The sequence below is a fragment of the Uranotaenia lowii genome, chromosome 3 (genome assembly GCF_029784155.1).
Source record: "Uranotaenia lowii strain MFRU-FL chromosome 3, ASM2978415v1, whole genome shotgun sequence".
Classification (NCBI taxonomy): domain Eukaryota; kingdom Metazoa; phylum Arthropoda; class Insecta; order Diptera; family Culicidae; genus Uranotaenia; species Uranotaenia lowii.
The window spans coordinates 164,606,078-164,622,607 of NC_073693.1; the positions used below are offsets into that span (position 1 = coordinate 164,606,078).

The 16,530-nt window shown below is 35.1% G+C and overlaps 1 protein-coding gene across 1 annotated transcript in view; it reads left to right on the plus strand.

Annotated features, from left to right (window-relative positions):
• The window catches only part of LOC129754292 (paramyosin, long form), a 63,779-nt gene that overhangs the window by 18,154 nt on the left and 29,095 nt on the right, over window positions 1–16,530 (plus strand). Inside the window, exons 3-6 of the mRNA XM_055750257.1 lie at window positions 5,628–5,714; window positions 5,976–6,142; window positions 12,045–13,044; window positions 13,113–13,225. Coding sequence (XP_055606232.1) covers window positions 5,628–5,714; window positions 5,976–6,142; window positions 12,045–13,044; window positions 13,113–13,225 — 1,367 coding nt within the window. The remainder of the gene's footprint in view (window positions 1–5,627; window positions 5,715–5,975; window positions 6,143–12,044; window positions 13,045–13,112; window positions 13,226–16,530) is intronic.

Consider the following 16,530-nt stretch of genomic DNA (forward strand, 5'->3'; position numbering starts at 1 on the left):
CTGTTGGCTGTCCTCAACTGCTCCAGAGTTTAAACCTCTACGCCCCAGCTCGACAACTACGCAGTCAGTTGATTTTTTGGTTGCCAAGAAGCAGAACAGTATTTGGACAAAATCACCCCTTAAACCGATGTTGTCAAGCTTTTAATGTTGTCTCGCACTTATTTGACTTTCATATATCTAAATCTACGTTTAAAAGTGCAATCCGTGATGTAAACTAGTTTTTAACTAATTTTTAATAGTTTTGTAATCTTATTCATAAGCTAGTTTTATTTATATGCTAGTTTAATGGCAATGCGGTGAACGTTAGATGATAAATTCTTGATAGAAGAATTAAAGATCGGAAAGAAATGACGGATAGATAAAGCAGACGCTTAGTAGAAGAAAATTTACAGGTGTTGAAATTGAGCCAAGAGCATATTTTATGGAAAGTTTCAAAGGTGCGTTCTAGGGGTAAATATTCAAAAATACAGTTCAAAAAATAAAAAAGTTGTCAAAAGTAGGGACGTTTACGGTACTTGCGTGAAAACAATAAGTAGCGCTGCCGATAAAAACGGAATCCGAAAAACAGACAACACATCGCTTGAACTGGTTCAGCAATAGGAAAGCTTCACCAGAGCCATGCGTTCTAGACTTTTTGTCCGATTGGGAAGCACGTGCTTTACCAATCCATCGGGTTGGATGTATGGGTGAACGTAATTGCGCCTCTCGCTGTTACTTCTCTCAGCCATTCAACTGATGTGGGACAAAGGGTCTAGAACGCACCTTTGAAACTTTCCATAAAATATGCTCTTGGCTCAATTTCAACACCTGTAAATTTTCTTCTACTAAGCGTCTGCTTTATCTATCCGTCATTTCTTTCCGATCTTTAATTCTTCTATCAAGAATTTATCATCTAACGTTCACCGCATTGCCATTGAACTAGCATATAAATAATTTACCAACGGTGACTACTCGTTAATAAGCTAGTTTTAATATTAAGTCTGTATGACAGTAGTCAAAGACTCCAAATAAATAAAAAAATAAGTTCGAACGCGATGAGCTACTAAAATGATTTTCAAAAGGCACACTGGTTAGCGTAGAATCAAAGTAAACCAAACGTATAACAAAATACAATACTGACTATAAGATAAATTCAGTTGGAAATTTTCAAACAATTGTAAGTAAAAAGTAAACAGCAAGTAAGATTAAACTAGAGAGAAATTATGCTTATGCTTTTGCCTATGAAACATACACAGCTAGACCTTTCAGCTTCCCGGTGAGTAGTAAAAGTACATTTACTAGTCATCTTAACTCGGCCGGGCCCACTGTTCAGTATTGAACGCAGAGACAACTGCAACATATGGAGGAAGAAAAGTGGATAACAGACCATACGGTTCCATGATAATAAAATGTTTGAAATACTCACGTTGGAAGCACATTTGCTAAAATTTACTGTGCTCCTTGATGTTGGCCCTTGTGAATTCTTTAGTGGGTAGAAATGAGGTTTTTCTGCACAGAAATCCAAAACAATGCAGTATAAGTTGAATCAAATGATAAATTGTAATTCTATAATAACTTTACTGGGCGGTTAATCAAACTACATGTTTCGGATTATAGTGCACCATCCGCTCTGGTCATTGACCTTGGATCGTGTCCACGTCCACGATGAAATTGCCACACACAAAATTGATTCGCTAAATTCGATTTTCATTAAATTTTCAGCGATAAAAAAAACTATTAAACTTCATTTAACCATTTTACTCGTATTTTATTTACAGTCCATACGTAAATGCCCGCACCTTGGCCTTAACCCCGGCCATAAGATTCTGCACAAGCGTTGAATCAACCGTTTTTTGCATGTAAACCCATATTTTGATCAGTTCCTCGACTGTCTTCACTACCCAGACAACCAGAAGTAGAGTTATTTAAACTCATTTTCGTATATCTGCACCTACAATGTGCGGCCCATGCATATTATTTATCGTTTTTAAATGCATTGCATGATTTTATTACGAAATCCGTATATCTGCACGTACAATTTGCGGCCCATGCATATTGTTTATCGTATTTAAATACATTGCATGACTTTATTACGACAATACAATCCAAATCAAGAATATGTGTGCTAATGTACCTAGATGGCCTCCAAATTGATACGTTTATACTGGTTTTGCTGCATTATATACGATATTTTTACACGTATATTTGTGTTGCAAATTCGAAATATCCACCAAATGGTTGTCTGAGTACCTTAGGTCGTTTAAGAAGATGCTGCTTAATAATCGCCCAGAACTTCTCGATGAGGTGGAGCTCCGGAGTGTTGGGAGGGTTGAACATTTTCGGCACGAAATTGACCTGATTGTCCGCATACCACTTCAGCACGTCCTTGGAGTAGTGGGTGAGACTAAATCCACCCAGAAGATTGTTGGGGCGTTGTGGGGCTTCAGGAAAGGAAGCAGCCGCTTCTGGAGGCACTCTTTCATGTACACTTGTAGTCACGAAAGGTGCACTCCGCTTCCCTCACTTGCAGATGGCTAGCCAAACCAGGAGCTTCTTCGCAAATTTGAACATATTCTGAGTGCGGACATGCTCCGGCACGCTGAACTTATTCTTGGCCGTGAAAAACAGGTTGCCGGGGATCTGTTTGAAGTCGGCCTTCACATATGTTTCGTCGTCCATGATGCAGCATTCAACTTTCGTCAGCACGTTGAGGTACAACTGACACGGGTTTTGGCGGACTTGTTCTGCTTCTCGTCGCGATTAGGGACCTTTTGTACCTTGAACGTTCGAAGCCCAGCCTTAGTTTTGACCTTCTGGATAAAACTTCGGCTTAAGTGCAGCTGATTTACGCAAGATTTTATCACGCACGAGCTGTTCTTCGACTCCATTTCCGCGAATATTCATCACAGGACTTTAAAACAAGCAGGATGTGAACAATGCACTATGAACTAAATCCACCCAAATTTCAATAAATTTTCTCCAACGTTTAAAAAGTTATAGCAATTTCATCGTGAACACCCTTTAGCGTCTTTACTGGCTCTTGAAAATAAATATTGAAAGCACAGAGGAAAAAATCAGCACCACCAAAAAATCTTTTTAAATTAACTTTTTTAACAGATTTTGCGGTATAATTGTTAAAGTACACATCCATGACTGATACAGTATCTAAACAATTCTAATGTGTCGTAATAGATATGAACCATAACGAAAAAAATTATATCATCCAATAACTTACCGCCAATTGAACCTGGAACCTGGAAACCTGGAACATGATTTATAAAACGAGATTATAAAGATATAAAGATTATAAACGAGATTTATAAACGAGCATATAAACAAACTGTCGAGTTCCAAGGCACAACATAATTGTAAGAAGCCCCTTATCTGTACGACGATTTCCGACTTAACTCAAATGCGCATCTCACTTTTCTTCCAGCCGTTTTCAAATTATAATAGTAATTCCAGCACAACTTTATAAATTAAACCGAATATATTCCCGATATTGTACTTCTTTAGTTGAAAAAGTAGGTTGAAATAGAAAAAGAAAACTCCACTACACTCCCCGCAAATAGCGGGGACAGACGACCTCACGATATTTCAAAATTTCAAATTTTGTAGGCTCATGAAAATTTTCGGGTAGAAACTCCCGGATTGCAATATCAGTTCAGAATAAATGAATGAGAAGGATAATTGAACGAACCCACTAAATGTAGCAAGTGTGTTTCATCTTGTAGCGAATCATTCAACCTGCTGGAGATGGACGAAATCAACGGAGAATCGGATCGGGCACAAACAACGAAGCATACAATTATTGATCATTATGCATTATCTAATAATTAAAAAAAATTCAATTTTACAATAAGAAACTACTTAAACTTCAAAAATTTAATTTTCACCACGACGGAGCGAAAAAAACACGTGCGATACCAACAAACCATCGCCTGCTTCCCTGAGATTAAACTAGAGGGAAATATACAAAATAAATCTAGGGAAGAAGCAGGCTATATGCACCTATTGAACAGAATACCGATTTAATCAAATATAACATCGAATATGTGAACAAAAACTATAAACACATCAGCATGCATCTGTTTTCTATACATTGTAGTAATTTTTGTGTTGAAATCTCTTTTTGTTTTCGAAAAAAAAACATTGAAAATGCTTGTATCTGATAACTTTCATACGACAAAGCTGAAGTTTTATAAAAATCTATGTCTTTTTTTAGTTTTATAGAATAAAACAAAAGTTAGAGTTGCCGTATTATGGAGGCATTTCATCCATAAGAAAAACTTTATCAAATCTGTTTTGAGATCTTCAATTCCCTTTCAAGATGTTAATTAGAACTTAGATTCAAAGTTTTAGTATTAAAAATCGTATATTAAACCTGTAATTTTAGGATAAATGCATTTTACAAACATGATAGGGGCATACAAAAACACTCCCTTAATGCGTTTACCAATCATTATAAAACCTTCATAAAATCTTAAATTTGTTTTACTAGTCAATTTATTTCAACAAAAGGTGTCAAAACCTTGTACAAATTTTTCATTTATTTTGAGTTAGTAAATTCATAAATTCATCCTTGCCTTATGTTCAAAGCGTATCGCCCTCAAATGCATTGATTGAATTTTTTGCCTTTTCAGCCAATTCGTCAACGGTCGTAGTCATATTTAGTAACCCCTTTTCCTACAGGAAAATATCTAGGTTTTGTGGCATTCTAAGAAATTCTGGGCAATGGTTCATTCTGGGAAAAAAATTTAGGAAATGGTCCATTCTGGGAAACTCATTTCTGGGGTATGGTTCATTCTGGGATTAGATTTCGTGCATAATCATTCAGGGTAAATGTTTTCGGGCTTTTGGGATACAATCGTTTTCATGCTTCGAAATTAATTTTTGAACGTAGAAATTCGGGGTGCCCGTTACAGTATAATTAAGTAAAACCATTGAAGAATTCTTCTGAACTACGCCACGGTTTGAGTGTTTTTCTGTTCAGTCAATTTTCTTTATTTTTATATAGAAAATAGATTAAACAGATTTATTCGTCGAACAGCGATGACATTATAAACCGCTTAGATGAAAACATAATTCTCCTTTTATTCAGTAATTGGAGAACTTTCTTGAAAACCTTGGGTTATTGGTTTTGAACTTTCAAATGACCTTGAACTTGACCTTATTTTTAACTAGAGTGGAGGAGGAGGAAACAATGACCAACAGTACTTTTGAATGTATTCTCATTGATTTTTTAATGAATCGATGATTATCTAATGATCTTAGTGTTTCTTCTGTTTTCGTTATAAGTATGTAACTAGAAAATGTGAGTAATTTATTTGGCCCAGTCGTCCGTGAAGCGTAAAATTGGTATCAAAAATATCATTTTTGGGTAACCTTTTCAAAAAAAATTTTCTCACCTGTTATGAAATGATCTTAATATCGTAGAGAAGCTGAAATATTTCCCCCTTTTAACATCAACACAAATCTGACATGATGCAATACAAAATTTTTAGACTTCTTCCCAGGAATACTGAATAGCTGGAAATGTTTATTCTTAGCACATGTTTCCGATGTAAAATTTATGTCCCGTTCCATTTTCGATGCAAGCAGCGCGCTATGTGAAAGATACTGATTGGCTATCATCAATTTCATTTCAGATTGAACGCGAGAAGGCAGATCTCAGCGTTCAGATTATTCAGTTGTCAGAACGCCTCGAGGAAGCGGAAGGAGGTGCCGAAAGTCAGGTAGGTGTCAACCATTTATTTTTCACTCTGTCTACATTCCGATGTTGCTTTTTTCATGAAATCACGCATACGATGTTGTTTATATTTCAAACTGTCTGTATATTTTCAATTTGGAGTACACGCAGTCCAATTTGAAGTGGCACCAAGTTTTCATTCATTGAAAAAGAAAACTCATGTTTAAGTTAGAAGGAAAACAAAACATCATTTTTCCAACCGTAAAGAAATTTTGCTAGAATTATAATTCTGCCATATTCTCCATAGCTGGAAATCAACCGAAAACGGGATACCGAACTGACCAAACTGCGTAAACTGTTGGAAGATGTGCACCTGGAGTCGGAGGAAACCGCCCACATCCTGAAGAAGAAGCACCAGGAAATCGTCGTCGACTTCAACGAGCAAATCGAATCACTCACCAAAACGAAACAGAGGTAATATGGTTCCAGAAACACACAGATTGCCTACTAGAATATGAATCATCCTTAAACTGACATTGGGATTGCTTTTCAAATCCTTGATTCAACTTGAATCTGAATTCTGAATTCTGATTTTGAATAATTCAGAATTCGGAATCTGAATTCTGAATACTGAATCTGAATTCTGAATCTGAATTCTGAATCTGAATTCTGAATCTGAATTCTGAATCTGTATCCTGAATCAGAATTCTGAATCTGAATTCTAAATCTGAATTCTGAATCTGAATCCTGAATCTGAATTCTGAATCTGAATTCTGAATCTGAATTCTGAATCTGAACTCTGAATCTGAATTCTGAATCTGAATCTGAATTCTGAATCTGAATTCTGAATCTGAATTCTGAATCTGATTTCTGAATCTGAATTCTGAATCTGAATTCTGAATTCTGAATCTGAATTCTGAATCTGAATTCTGAATCTGAATTCTGAATCTGAATTCTGAATCTGAATTCTGAATCTGAATTCTGAATCTGAATTCTGAATCTGAATTCTGAATCTGAATTCTGAATCTGAATTCTGAATCTGAATTCTGAATCTGAATTCTGAATCTGAATTCTGAATCTGAATTCTGAATCTGAATTCTGAATCTGAATTCTGAATCTGAATTCTGAATCTGAATTCTGAATCTGAATTCTGAATCTGAATTCTGAATCTGAATTCTGAATCTGAATTCTGAATCTGAATTCTGAATCTGAATTCTGAATCTGAATTCTGAATCTGAATTCTGAATCTGAATTCTGAATCTGAATTCTGAATCTGAATTCTGAATCTGAATTCTGAATCTGAATTCTGAATCTGAATTCTGAATCTGAATTCTGAATCTGAATTCTGAATCTGAATTCTGAATCTGAATTCTGAATCTGAATTCTGAATCTGAATTCTGAATCTGAATTCTGAATCTGAATTCTGAATCTGAATTCTGAATCTGAATTCTGAATCTGAATTCTGAATCTGAATTCTGAATCTGAATTCTGAATCTGAATTCTGAATCTGAATTCTGAATCTGAATTCTGAATCTGAATTCTGAATCTGAATTCTGAATCTGAATTCTGAATCTGAATTCTGAATCTGAATTCTGAATCTGAATTCTGAATCTGAATTCTGAATCTGAATTCTGAATCTGAATTCTGAATCTGAATTCTGAATCTGAATTCTGAATCTGAATTCTGAATCTGAATTCTGAATCTGAATTCTGAATCTGAATTCTGAATCTGAATTCTGAATCTGAATTCTGAATCTGAATTCTGAATCTGAATTCTGAATCTGAATTCTGAATCTGAATTCTGAATCTGAATTCTGAATCTGAATTCTGAATCTGAATTCTGAATCTGAATTCTGAATCTGAATTCTGAATCTGAATTCTGAATCTGAATTCTGAATCTGAATTCTGAATCTGAATTCTGAATCTGAATTCTGAATCTGAATTCTGAATCTGAATTCTGAATCTGAATTCTGAATCTGAATTCTGAATCTGAATTCTGAATCTGAATTCTGAATCTGAATTCTGAATCTGAATTCTGAATCTGAATTCTGAATCTGAATTCTGAATCTGAATTCTGAATCTGAATTCTGAATCTGAATTCTGAATCTGAATTCTGAATCTGAATTCTGAATCTGAATTCTGAATCTGAATTCTGAATCTGAATTATGAATCTGAATTCTAAATCTGAATTCTGAATCTGAATTCTGAATCTGAATTCTGAATCTGAATTCTGAATCTGAATTCTGAATCTGAATTCTGAATCTGAATTCTGAATCTGAATTCTGAATCTGAATTCTGAATCTGAATTCTGAATCTGAATTCTGAATCTGAATTCTGAATCTGAATTCTGAATCTGAATTCTGAATCTGAATTCTGAATCTGAATTCTGGATCTGAATTCTGAATCTGAATTCTGAATCTGAATTCTGAATCTGAATTCTGAATCTGAATTCTGAATCTGAATTTTGAATCTGAATTCTGAATCTGAATTCTGAATCTGAATTCTGAATCTGAATTCTGAATCTGAATTCTAAGATAAGTTAACCACCGTTAATTAATTTTGTAAATTTATTTTTCGGCATATCGGTGAAAAGTAGTTATGAAATTGATAAAGATGGATAGAGAAGTGAGAAGAAAATTAACAGATGTTGAAGAGAGCGAAAGAGCATTTTTGCGAGGAAACTTATTAACGTACACCATACTTTACCCTGCAACATTTCATTATTTAGGAGAAGTAGTACCGGGATAGAGGTGGCACTACCTTAACCTATACAATGAAATCTGGTTGGTCCGAAGTCTACATGTGGTGAACACGTATACTCCGGACGGGCGGAGTATACGTGTTCACCACATGTAGACTTCGGACCAACCAGATTTCATTGTATAGGTTAAGGTAGTGCCACCTCTATCCCGGTACTACTTCTCCTAAATAATGAAATGTTGCAGGGTAAAGTATGGTGTACGTTAATAAGTTTCCTCGCAAAAATGCTCTTTCGCTCTCTTCAACATCTGTTAATTTTCTTCTCACTTCTCTATCCATCTTTATCAATTTCATAACTACTTTTCACCGATATGCCGAATCTGAATTCTGAATCTGAATTCTGAATCTGAATTCTGAATCTGAATTCTGAATCTGAATTCTGAATCTGAATTCTGAATCTGAATTCTGAATCTGAATTCTGAATCTGAATTCTGAATCTGAATTCTGAATCTGAATTCTGAATCTGAATTCTGAAACTGAATTCTGAATCTGAATTCTGAATCTGAATTCTGAATCTGAATTCTGAATCTGAATTCTGAATCTGAATTCTGAATCTGAATTCTGAATCTGAATTCTGAATCTGAATTCTGAATCTGAATTCTGAATCTGAATTCTGAATCTGAATTCTGAATCTGAATTCTGAATCTGAATTCTGAATCTGAATTCTGAATCTGAATTCTGAATCTGAATTCTGAATCTGAATTCTGAATCTGAATTCTGAATCTGAATTCTGAATCTGAATTCTGAATCTGAATTCTGAATCTGAATTCTGAATCTGAATTCTGAATCTGAATTCTGAATCTGAATTCTGAATCTGAATTCTGAATTCTGAATCTGAATTCTGAATCTGAATTCTGAATCTGAATTCTGAATTCTGAATCTGAATTCTGAATCTGAATTCTGAATCTGAATTCTGAATCTGAATTCTGAATCTGAATTCTGAATCTGAATTCTGAATCTGAATTCTGAATCTGAATTCTGAATCTGAATCTGAATTCTGAATCTGAATTCTGAATCTGAATTCTGAATCTGAATTCTGAATCTGAATTCTGAATCTGAATTCTGAATCTGAATTCTGAATCTGAATTCTGAATCTGAATTCTGAATCTGAATTCTGAATCTGAATTCTGAATCTGAATTCTGAATCTGAATTCTGAATCTGAATTCTGAATCTGAATTCTGAATCTGAATTCTGAATCTGAATTCTGAATCTGAATTCTGAATCTGAATTCTGAATCTGAATTCTGAATCTGAATTCTGAATCTGAATTCTGAATCTGAATTCTGAATCTGAATTCTGAATCTGAATTCTGAATCTGAATTCTGAATCTGAATTCTGAATCTGAGTTCTGAATCTGAATTCTGAATCTGAATTCTGAAACTGAATTCTGAATCTGAATTCTGAATCTGAATTCTGAATCTGATTTCTGAATCTGAATTCTGAATCTGAATTCTGAATCTGAATCCTGAATCTGAATTCTGAATCTGAATTCTGAATCTGAATTCTGAATTTGAATTCTGAATCTGAATTCTGAATCTATATTCTGAATCTGAATTCTGAATCTTTATTCTGAATCTGGATTCCTTGTCTAAATTTAGAAATCCATCGCTGTTTTCTTACATAAATTTTCCAACAGATAACACTGGCATGAATCAGACTTGTATTGTTGCAATTGGTTTTCCGGTTACTTGGAATAAAGCTTAGTTCTTTTAGAAATGGGACACTTTCATTTGCTAATAGCTCGTTAACTAGTTATTTGATATTGAAAATTTTGACAGCATTTTGTTGCCTGTAAAAAGTACTATCCGACCTATTTTTTTCAAAATTTAAAATTTACGCGTTTTTGAGATATGTACGATGCAAGAGAAAAAGAAAAAAATAATTTTGCACAGTTTCCTTGAAAATACGTCATTATCAAATTGATAGCTGACAAAACCGTTGATTATTCAAAGAATTACTGAGTTCTTGTGGTGGATAAGTATGCAAACACTGTCAATAATGTCCACAAAGTTCAAATCAAGCATTGGAGAGAAGCACATGATCGGCAACAACGGTTAAGGATCATAAAGGAAGTCAAGTCTCATACCAACATTTTTAATTTTCAATAAACGAAAAATTAAGGGTAGATCGCTGAAATGTCCAAAACAATTTTCTCCGATAAGCTGAAAGTGTTGCCTAGTGATGACTCATTGAAATCCAGCCTCAAACAACCATTTTTTGATAGTTCCAAAGCTCTTAAGCTGTAAAACCGGTATCGAAAAAAAAACGTTCAAAAATGTGGTCAAAAATAATCAAATTTGTTCATTTCGAAACAACTGTATTTACTAAAATGCTTCCAGTTTCCAGTTTCCAGAGAAGTATTGGACCAAAAAGTATCAGAAATTGAAGAAGGAGGGTGAAGCCACCTAAAATATAGATTTTTCGAAGTGTAAGTTGGAGAAACTGATCAATACCATGACTGAAAAAAGTGTGCGCCGGCCAATGGGAGAAAGCAAGAATAAAGTAGAAATTTCTTTAACAAAAAACGGTAAATATTTTTTTTCAAATTTTTTCATGAAAGATCATAACATTACCTTATTTTTCTTCATAGAAAGTATTTCGTTCAACCGAATGGTTTTTTAGATACAGGCATTCGTAACTGTCCCATTTCTAAAAGAACTAAGCTTTATGAGCTATTTTTCTTAAATTATATATTCTTTAGGTATAATGAAAAGAAAATTCCTCAAAACATTAAAGTGGGATTATGTCAGAGAATTCGGTGCATTAATGTGTCGGGAAACGGTTGTGGGCGTTCGGTTTTGTGATTCATCTTCTCCGATGTGGTCTAATTTTTGCAACGAATGCAATTCGACTCCCACTCTCGCTGTTGGCTTAGGAAGTCAAGCACTCGAGGGTTTTGAGGTGTGAAAATTTGAAACACGTCCAACAAATCCATTTTAAACGGACCAAATCTTCTACTGGACGCCGTATGGAAAACCCCCCGGCGATGTAGCAATTAAAATATTTCACGTGAGCATCTCATTCTTCTGCACACGTCACTATTATTTTCCCTATTGAAAATGCCGTGAATCCATAAGTTCAAATCTAAGGCAAAATGTGAGGGAAAAAATCTCAGGCAATTCATCTTGTTTGTGCGCCAAAGAGAGTCACAATCCTCTTTTCGCACCTTCGTGACTCAAAGAAAAAAAAAATAATATTCCTCTCAAAGATTCTCAACTTAAAAGCATCATCAATACCATCATCATCATCATGATCACCATTGCCGGGACCGTTCCCGCGATCATTTCAGCTTAGACTGGCCGCGTATTGAGAAAGGCATTCGTGTAAACATATTGCTTGACTTGGGGGGTGAAAAATGGGAAAAACTGAACTAATTTTAGCAGACTGCTCACACTTTGTTGATCATAACTTAACCGAGCGATGGTAGTATTTTTCCTCTGCGCTAAATGGATGATTTGCATGGGAAAAATAAATCTGCAAAGTATGACGTAGACGCTAAGCGTGAATCAGACTAACTTCGAAGGTCACGCCATCCCGCAACAATCGACATCTCTCGGTGTAAAAGATAAATTCTGTTCCGTACTGACATTTTCCATTTCTTCCTTTTTCATCAACAGAGTTGAGAAGGAGAAGTCAAAACTGCAAGCCGAGATCTATGAGCTGCTGTCTCAAATCGAGAGCCTGTCGAAGGACAAATCAGTCAGTATTAAAACCATCGAGAAACTTGAAGTGCAAATCACAGAGCTGAACATCCGCATCGAAGAGCTGAACCGTACCATCATCGATATCACCTCTCACAAGACCCGACTGTCGCAGGAGAATATCGACCTCGTTAAGCAGGTTCAGGATTTGAAGATCAGCATCGAAAGCATCAGCTTTTCGAAGACCCAGCTCAACTCTCAGTTCGAAGAGGCTAAGCGTCGTCTGGAGGAAGATGATCGCCGCCGTTCCATTTTGGAGTCCACCCTGCATCAGGTCGAAACCGAGCTGGAATCGATCCGACTGCAGCTGGAGGAAGAATCCGAGGCTCGTCTGGATCTGGAACGACAACTGGTGAAGGCCAATGGCGAAGCCGGTACCTTCAAATCGAAGTACGAGGCTGAATGCATGGCTCGCACCGAAGAGGTTGAAGAAATTCGTCGCAAGTACACCGTTCGCATCCAGGAGTCCGAGGAACACATCGAATCTCTTCAGCTCCGATTGAACAAACTGGAAAAGGAAAAGAGTCGCCTGTCCAGCGAAATCGAAGTTCTTCTCATCGATTTGGAAAAGGCCAACAATGGCCTCCGCGAGTATTCCAAACGTATCGAAATTCTCGAGAAAACCAATATCGAAATCAAGACTCGTCTGGAGGAAACCATCACCCTGTACGATCAGTCGCAGCGTGATCTGAGACAGAAGACCCAAGATTACCAGCGACTGAGCCACGACCTGGACACAACCCGTGAGCAGAAGGATCAGCTCGCCCGGGACAACAACAAGCTGCAGAAGGAGCTGCACGAAGCTCGCACCACTGTCACCGAGCTGACACGCCGTCTTCATGACTATGAAGTCGAGCTGCGTCGTCTGGAGAACGAGCGTGAGGAGCTGACCGCGGCCTACAAGGAAGCCGAAGCTGTAAGCTCAACCTGCCCACTCACCCTCCAGCATCATTACCATAATTAACAGAAACTTTCCAATTCCAGGGACGCAAAGCGGAAGAAAAACGTGCTCAGGCTCTGTCTGCTGAGTATGGCCAGTTCCGTCACGACACCGAGCGCCGACTTCTGGAGAAGGATGAGGAAATTGAAGTTATTCGGTAAGTGTTTTTTTCCTTTCGATATTATTCTATCTTGTAGAATTTATGACATCCAAATCAATGGACTCTGTCACATTTGCATTTTCGAGCAACGCGTTAATTTCTTCAATATCAAAATTATCTTTCAAAAAGCAGACAACATCATTATACTAAAATTGGGTCTGGAAACTGTGAAACTGGAATACTGAATGGGCTCGAAATTAGTGGCCTGAGCGAACCCTGTTTTTACGAGTTTTTTTTCAAAACCGACTTAAATTTTTGACCATTCCAAAGACAACAGAAAAACTCTTGAAATAATAGTTTATAATCGCTGCAAATCAGCTGCGTTCAAATGGTTTTTTTCTGATTTTTAACCATTTGTTTATAGTTTTTTTTGATCAAGCTAAGTATGTACATTATCTGGTACTTAGCTGGCAAGAGCCGCTTGATCCGAAACAGGCGCTATTTGAGTCGTTAAATTTCGTTTTTCAACGCAAAAAATACAAACATATATGACCGTTTTTTGAGTTCTTTGTTTGACTTTGCTTAAAAGTTCATGAGAGGTTGTGTATGGAACCAGATAGCACCATTAATATATCATTACTACAGCCAGTTTATTTGAACGTTTCTCAGGATTTGCACCGAAAATTTTTAGTAATAATTGTATGTTAATTTCACCATCATGTATTATAATTACTTGTTATCGTAAAAACTTACAAAGTTTTCAGGTTTTTACAATCGCTTCTCAAAGCAACCATTGAAATCATTGGATGTAAAACGCCCTAGTGTATGCAAGATGCTCCAAAACATTGGATCAACACGACTCGAAAACAACACAATTTTCACAGTGAAAATAAATAAATTCTCTTTTTAAAATCGGAAAAAAATGAAAAAAATATTTTTTTCAATTTTATTTACACATGAAAATAAGCGGATTTTAAACATATATCAATGACAAAATGAATAATTTAGAAATTTTTGACTTTGCATTCAAATGCGTCGGTTGCAACTTGGAACCAAATTTTTCTGCTGCTGTTGGCGACAAATTCAGTGAACTATTTTTTTCATGTTTTTTACTCAAACCCGATTTAAAGTTGTAATTATCATGTATTCTCATAATAATTAAGGACTAAGCAAAGAAGAAGATCAATGTATTATGTTTATATTCGGTCTGTTTTCATGGAAAAATTTACTCCAAAATCTAGAGTAAAACACGTGGTTTTGTTCACATCTTACCGAACAGCACCTTGAGAGAAGGGCGACTTGTCCAAAATTCGATGGGGGTATTTTGACCGGATATTAAAAGTTTGATAAATTTTCAATTTATAATAAAACAATAATTTACAGCAGTTTTTTATCAATTGATAATTTGTATATATTCTTTGAAAAACCAATCATATCAGGGGAGAGGATGTTTTAAGCAATCACCTTGGCGTAAAAGCCTATTTCATTTGCTCATTTTTTCAAATTAAGTGATGAATAGCCACCATTTAATTTAATATGATGGTTATTCACGTTTCACGGCTTTTTTAAATTATAAGATATAGATTTCTTGAACTTTTTTGTGTAAGAAGAACTTACTACGCAAATCTTCAAAATCTATAAAAATCTAGTCGTTGGCGTTTTACCCTGCAAAGGCATTTTGGGCATTATTACCCTAACTATACTCAATTTTCTAGAGCAGGTAGAATCATAAATAGCTGAATTTCTAAAATTTTAATTTTTTACTTATTTACATACAAAAACCTTTTAGCAGGAGCCATTTCATCAGGTCAAGGAAATGTTCAAATTGTGTTTTTTTTTGTAAATTTTGTATGGGAGCCAGCCTTTTTTCGGATTCGGAAGGGTTTGAAAGTGTTGAAGAAACCATTCCCGGTCTTGAAAACGGTTTCACCACAAATTTTACGTTTATCGGTTCAGAAGTTTCCAAAAATTGTTCTTATTGTGTCTCAATTTTATGAATTTTGTATAGGAGCTCCCCTTCCTTGAAGTCGGAGCGAGTTGAAAGTATTTTAGAAACCATCTCCGACCCTAAAAACTCTAACATACCGAATTTCCCATTGATCGGTTCAGTAGTTTTCGAGTTTATAGGGAACAGACAGACAGACAAACATTCGTTTTTATATTTACACGGCTGATTTTACTCGGCCTTGCTCGGGTTCACATATAATATAAATCAAAATGAATCGTTCAACCTTTTGAAATTTTGGAAGCTTTATATTCATCATTATAAGAAATTGGCCCAAGTTTGGCCATATAAGTTATGTTAGTCTTTTTAAAGTTTTTATTGAGATTATTCACTCTGTTTATCGTTTTCAAATTATTGAAAAAACTATTCTTATGAGGTTTTGATTAAAAGAAATTTGAATTAATTTCCCTTGAATGCTAATTCCTCCTTTCACGAAAAACATTTTGTATATCCATCATTTTTTAGGAAGCTTGGATAGATTTGGCCCTTTATTTTTTTCTTCAAAAGATGAAACTGTTTTTTTTATCTTTCTCATCCCCTATCTAATGAAAATCTCTGTTAGAGATTATCTCACTTTTCAAGATGGATAATCTTCTTGTACATTGGGTTGTTTAAATTGTATTTACTCAGAAATTCCTAAAAGGACTTCAGGACTTCAGAACAAAACTTACTTTGCATGTTTTCAATTGTATGTGTGTATAGTTTTGCTTTTTTTTTAATTTACACTGTTTCATTATTAGTTCTCCTTAAATGTTAAAAGCTCACTAATAGTTTTTGATGAAAACAGATCATCTCTGAACCTAAGTCCCCAATTAAATTTTTCTATTCATGGGCACAAACATCCCATTAATTATTTTGAAAAGTAATCAATGTTAAATTCTAAGATATCATTTGTTTGAATTCGCAGTACTAAACAGTTTTACAATAAATCTTCTCAAAATTGGATGGTTGAGTCGACTACATTAGTCATCAATGATAAATCAAAAGATAGAAATTGGCCAATGAAACTGAATTGTATAAAACTCAAAACGTTAGATTTAATAATCTAATCAATTTTCTAATCCCTCGTTTAAATTCATCGAAGCTATTGAAGCTCTGAAATTGTGTTTTGTTCATTGTTTCGTCTATAACTTCACTTTGTGAATTGTATTAGTACATCATTTGATTAGTAGGTTAATGTTTCGCATAGTTTTTGTCATAAAGTGTAATCGAGTAAAAACGAACAGTTTTCTTAAGGGCGGGGTAGGGTCTAACACTTTCAAAAAATCGATTTTTTTTATTTTTTTATTTTCTTATTGTAAAACATTTCAAGAATGTTATGTCAAATTTTCAAGTCAATTGAAGCAAAACTGTAGAA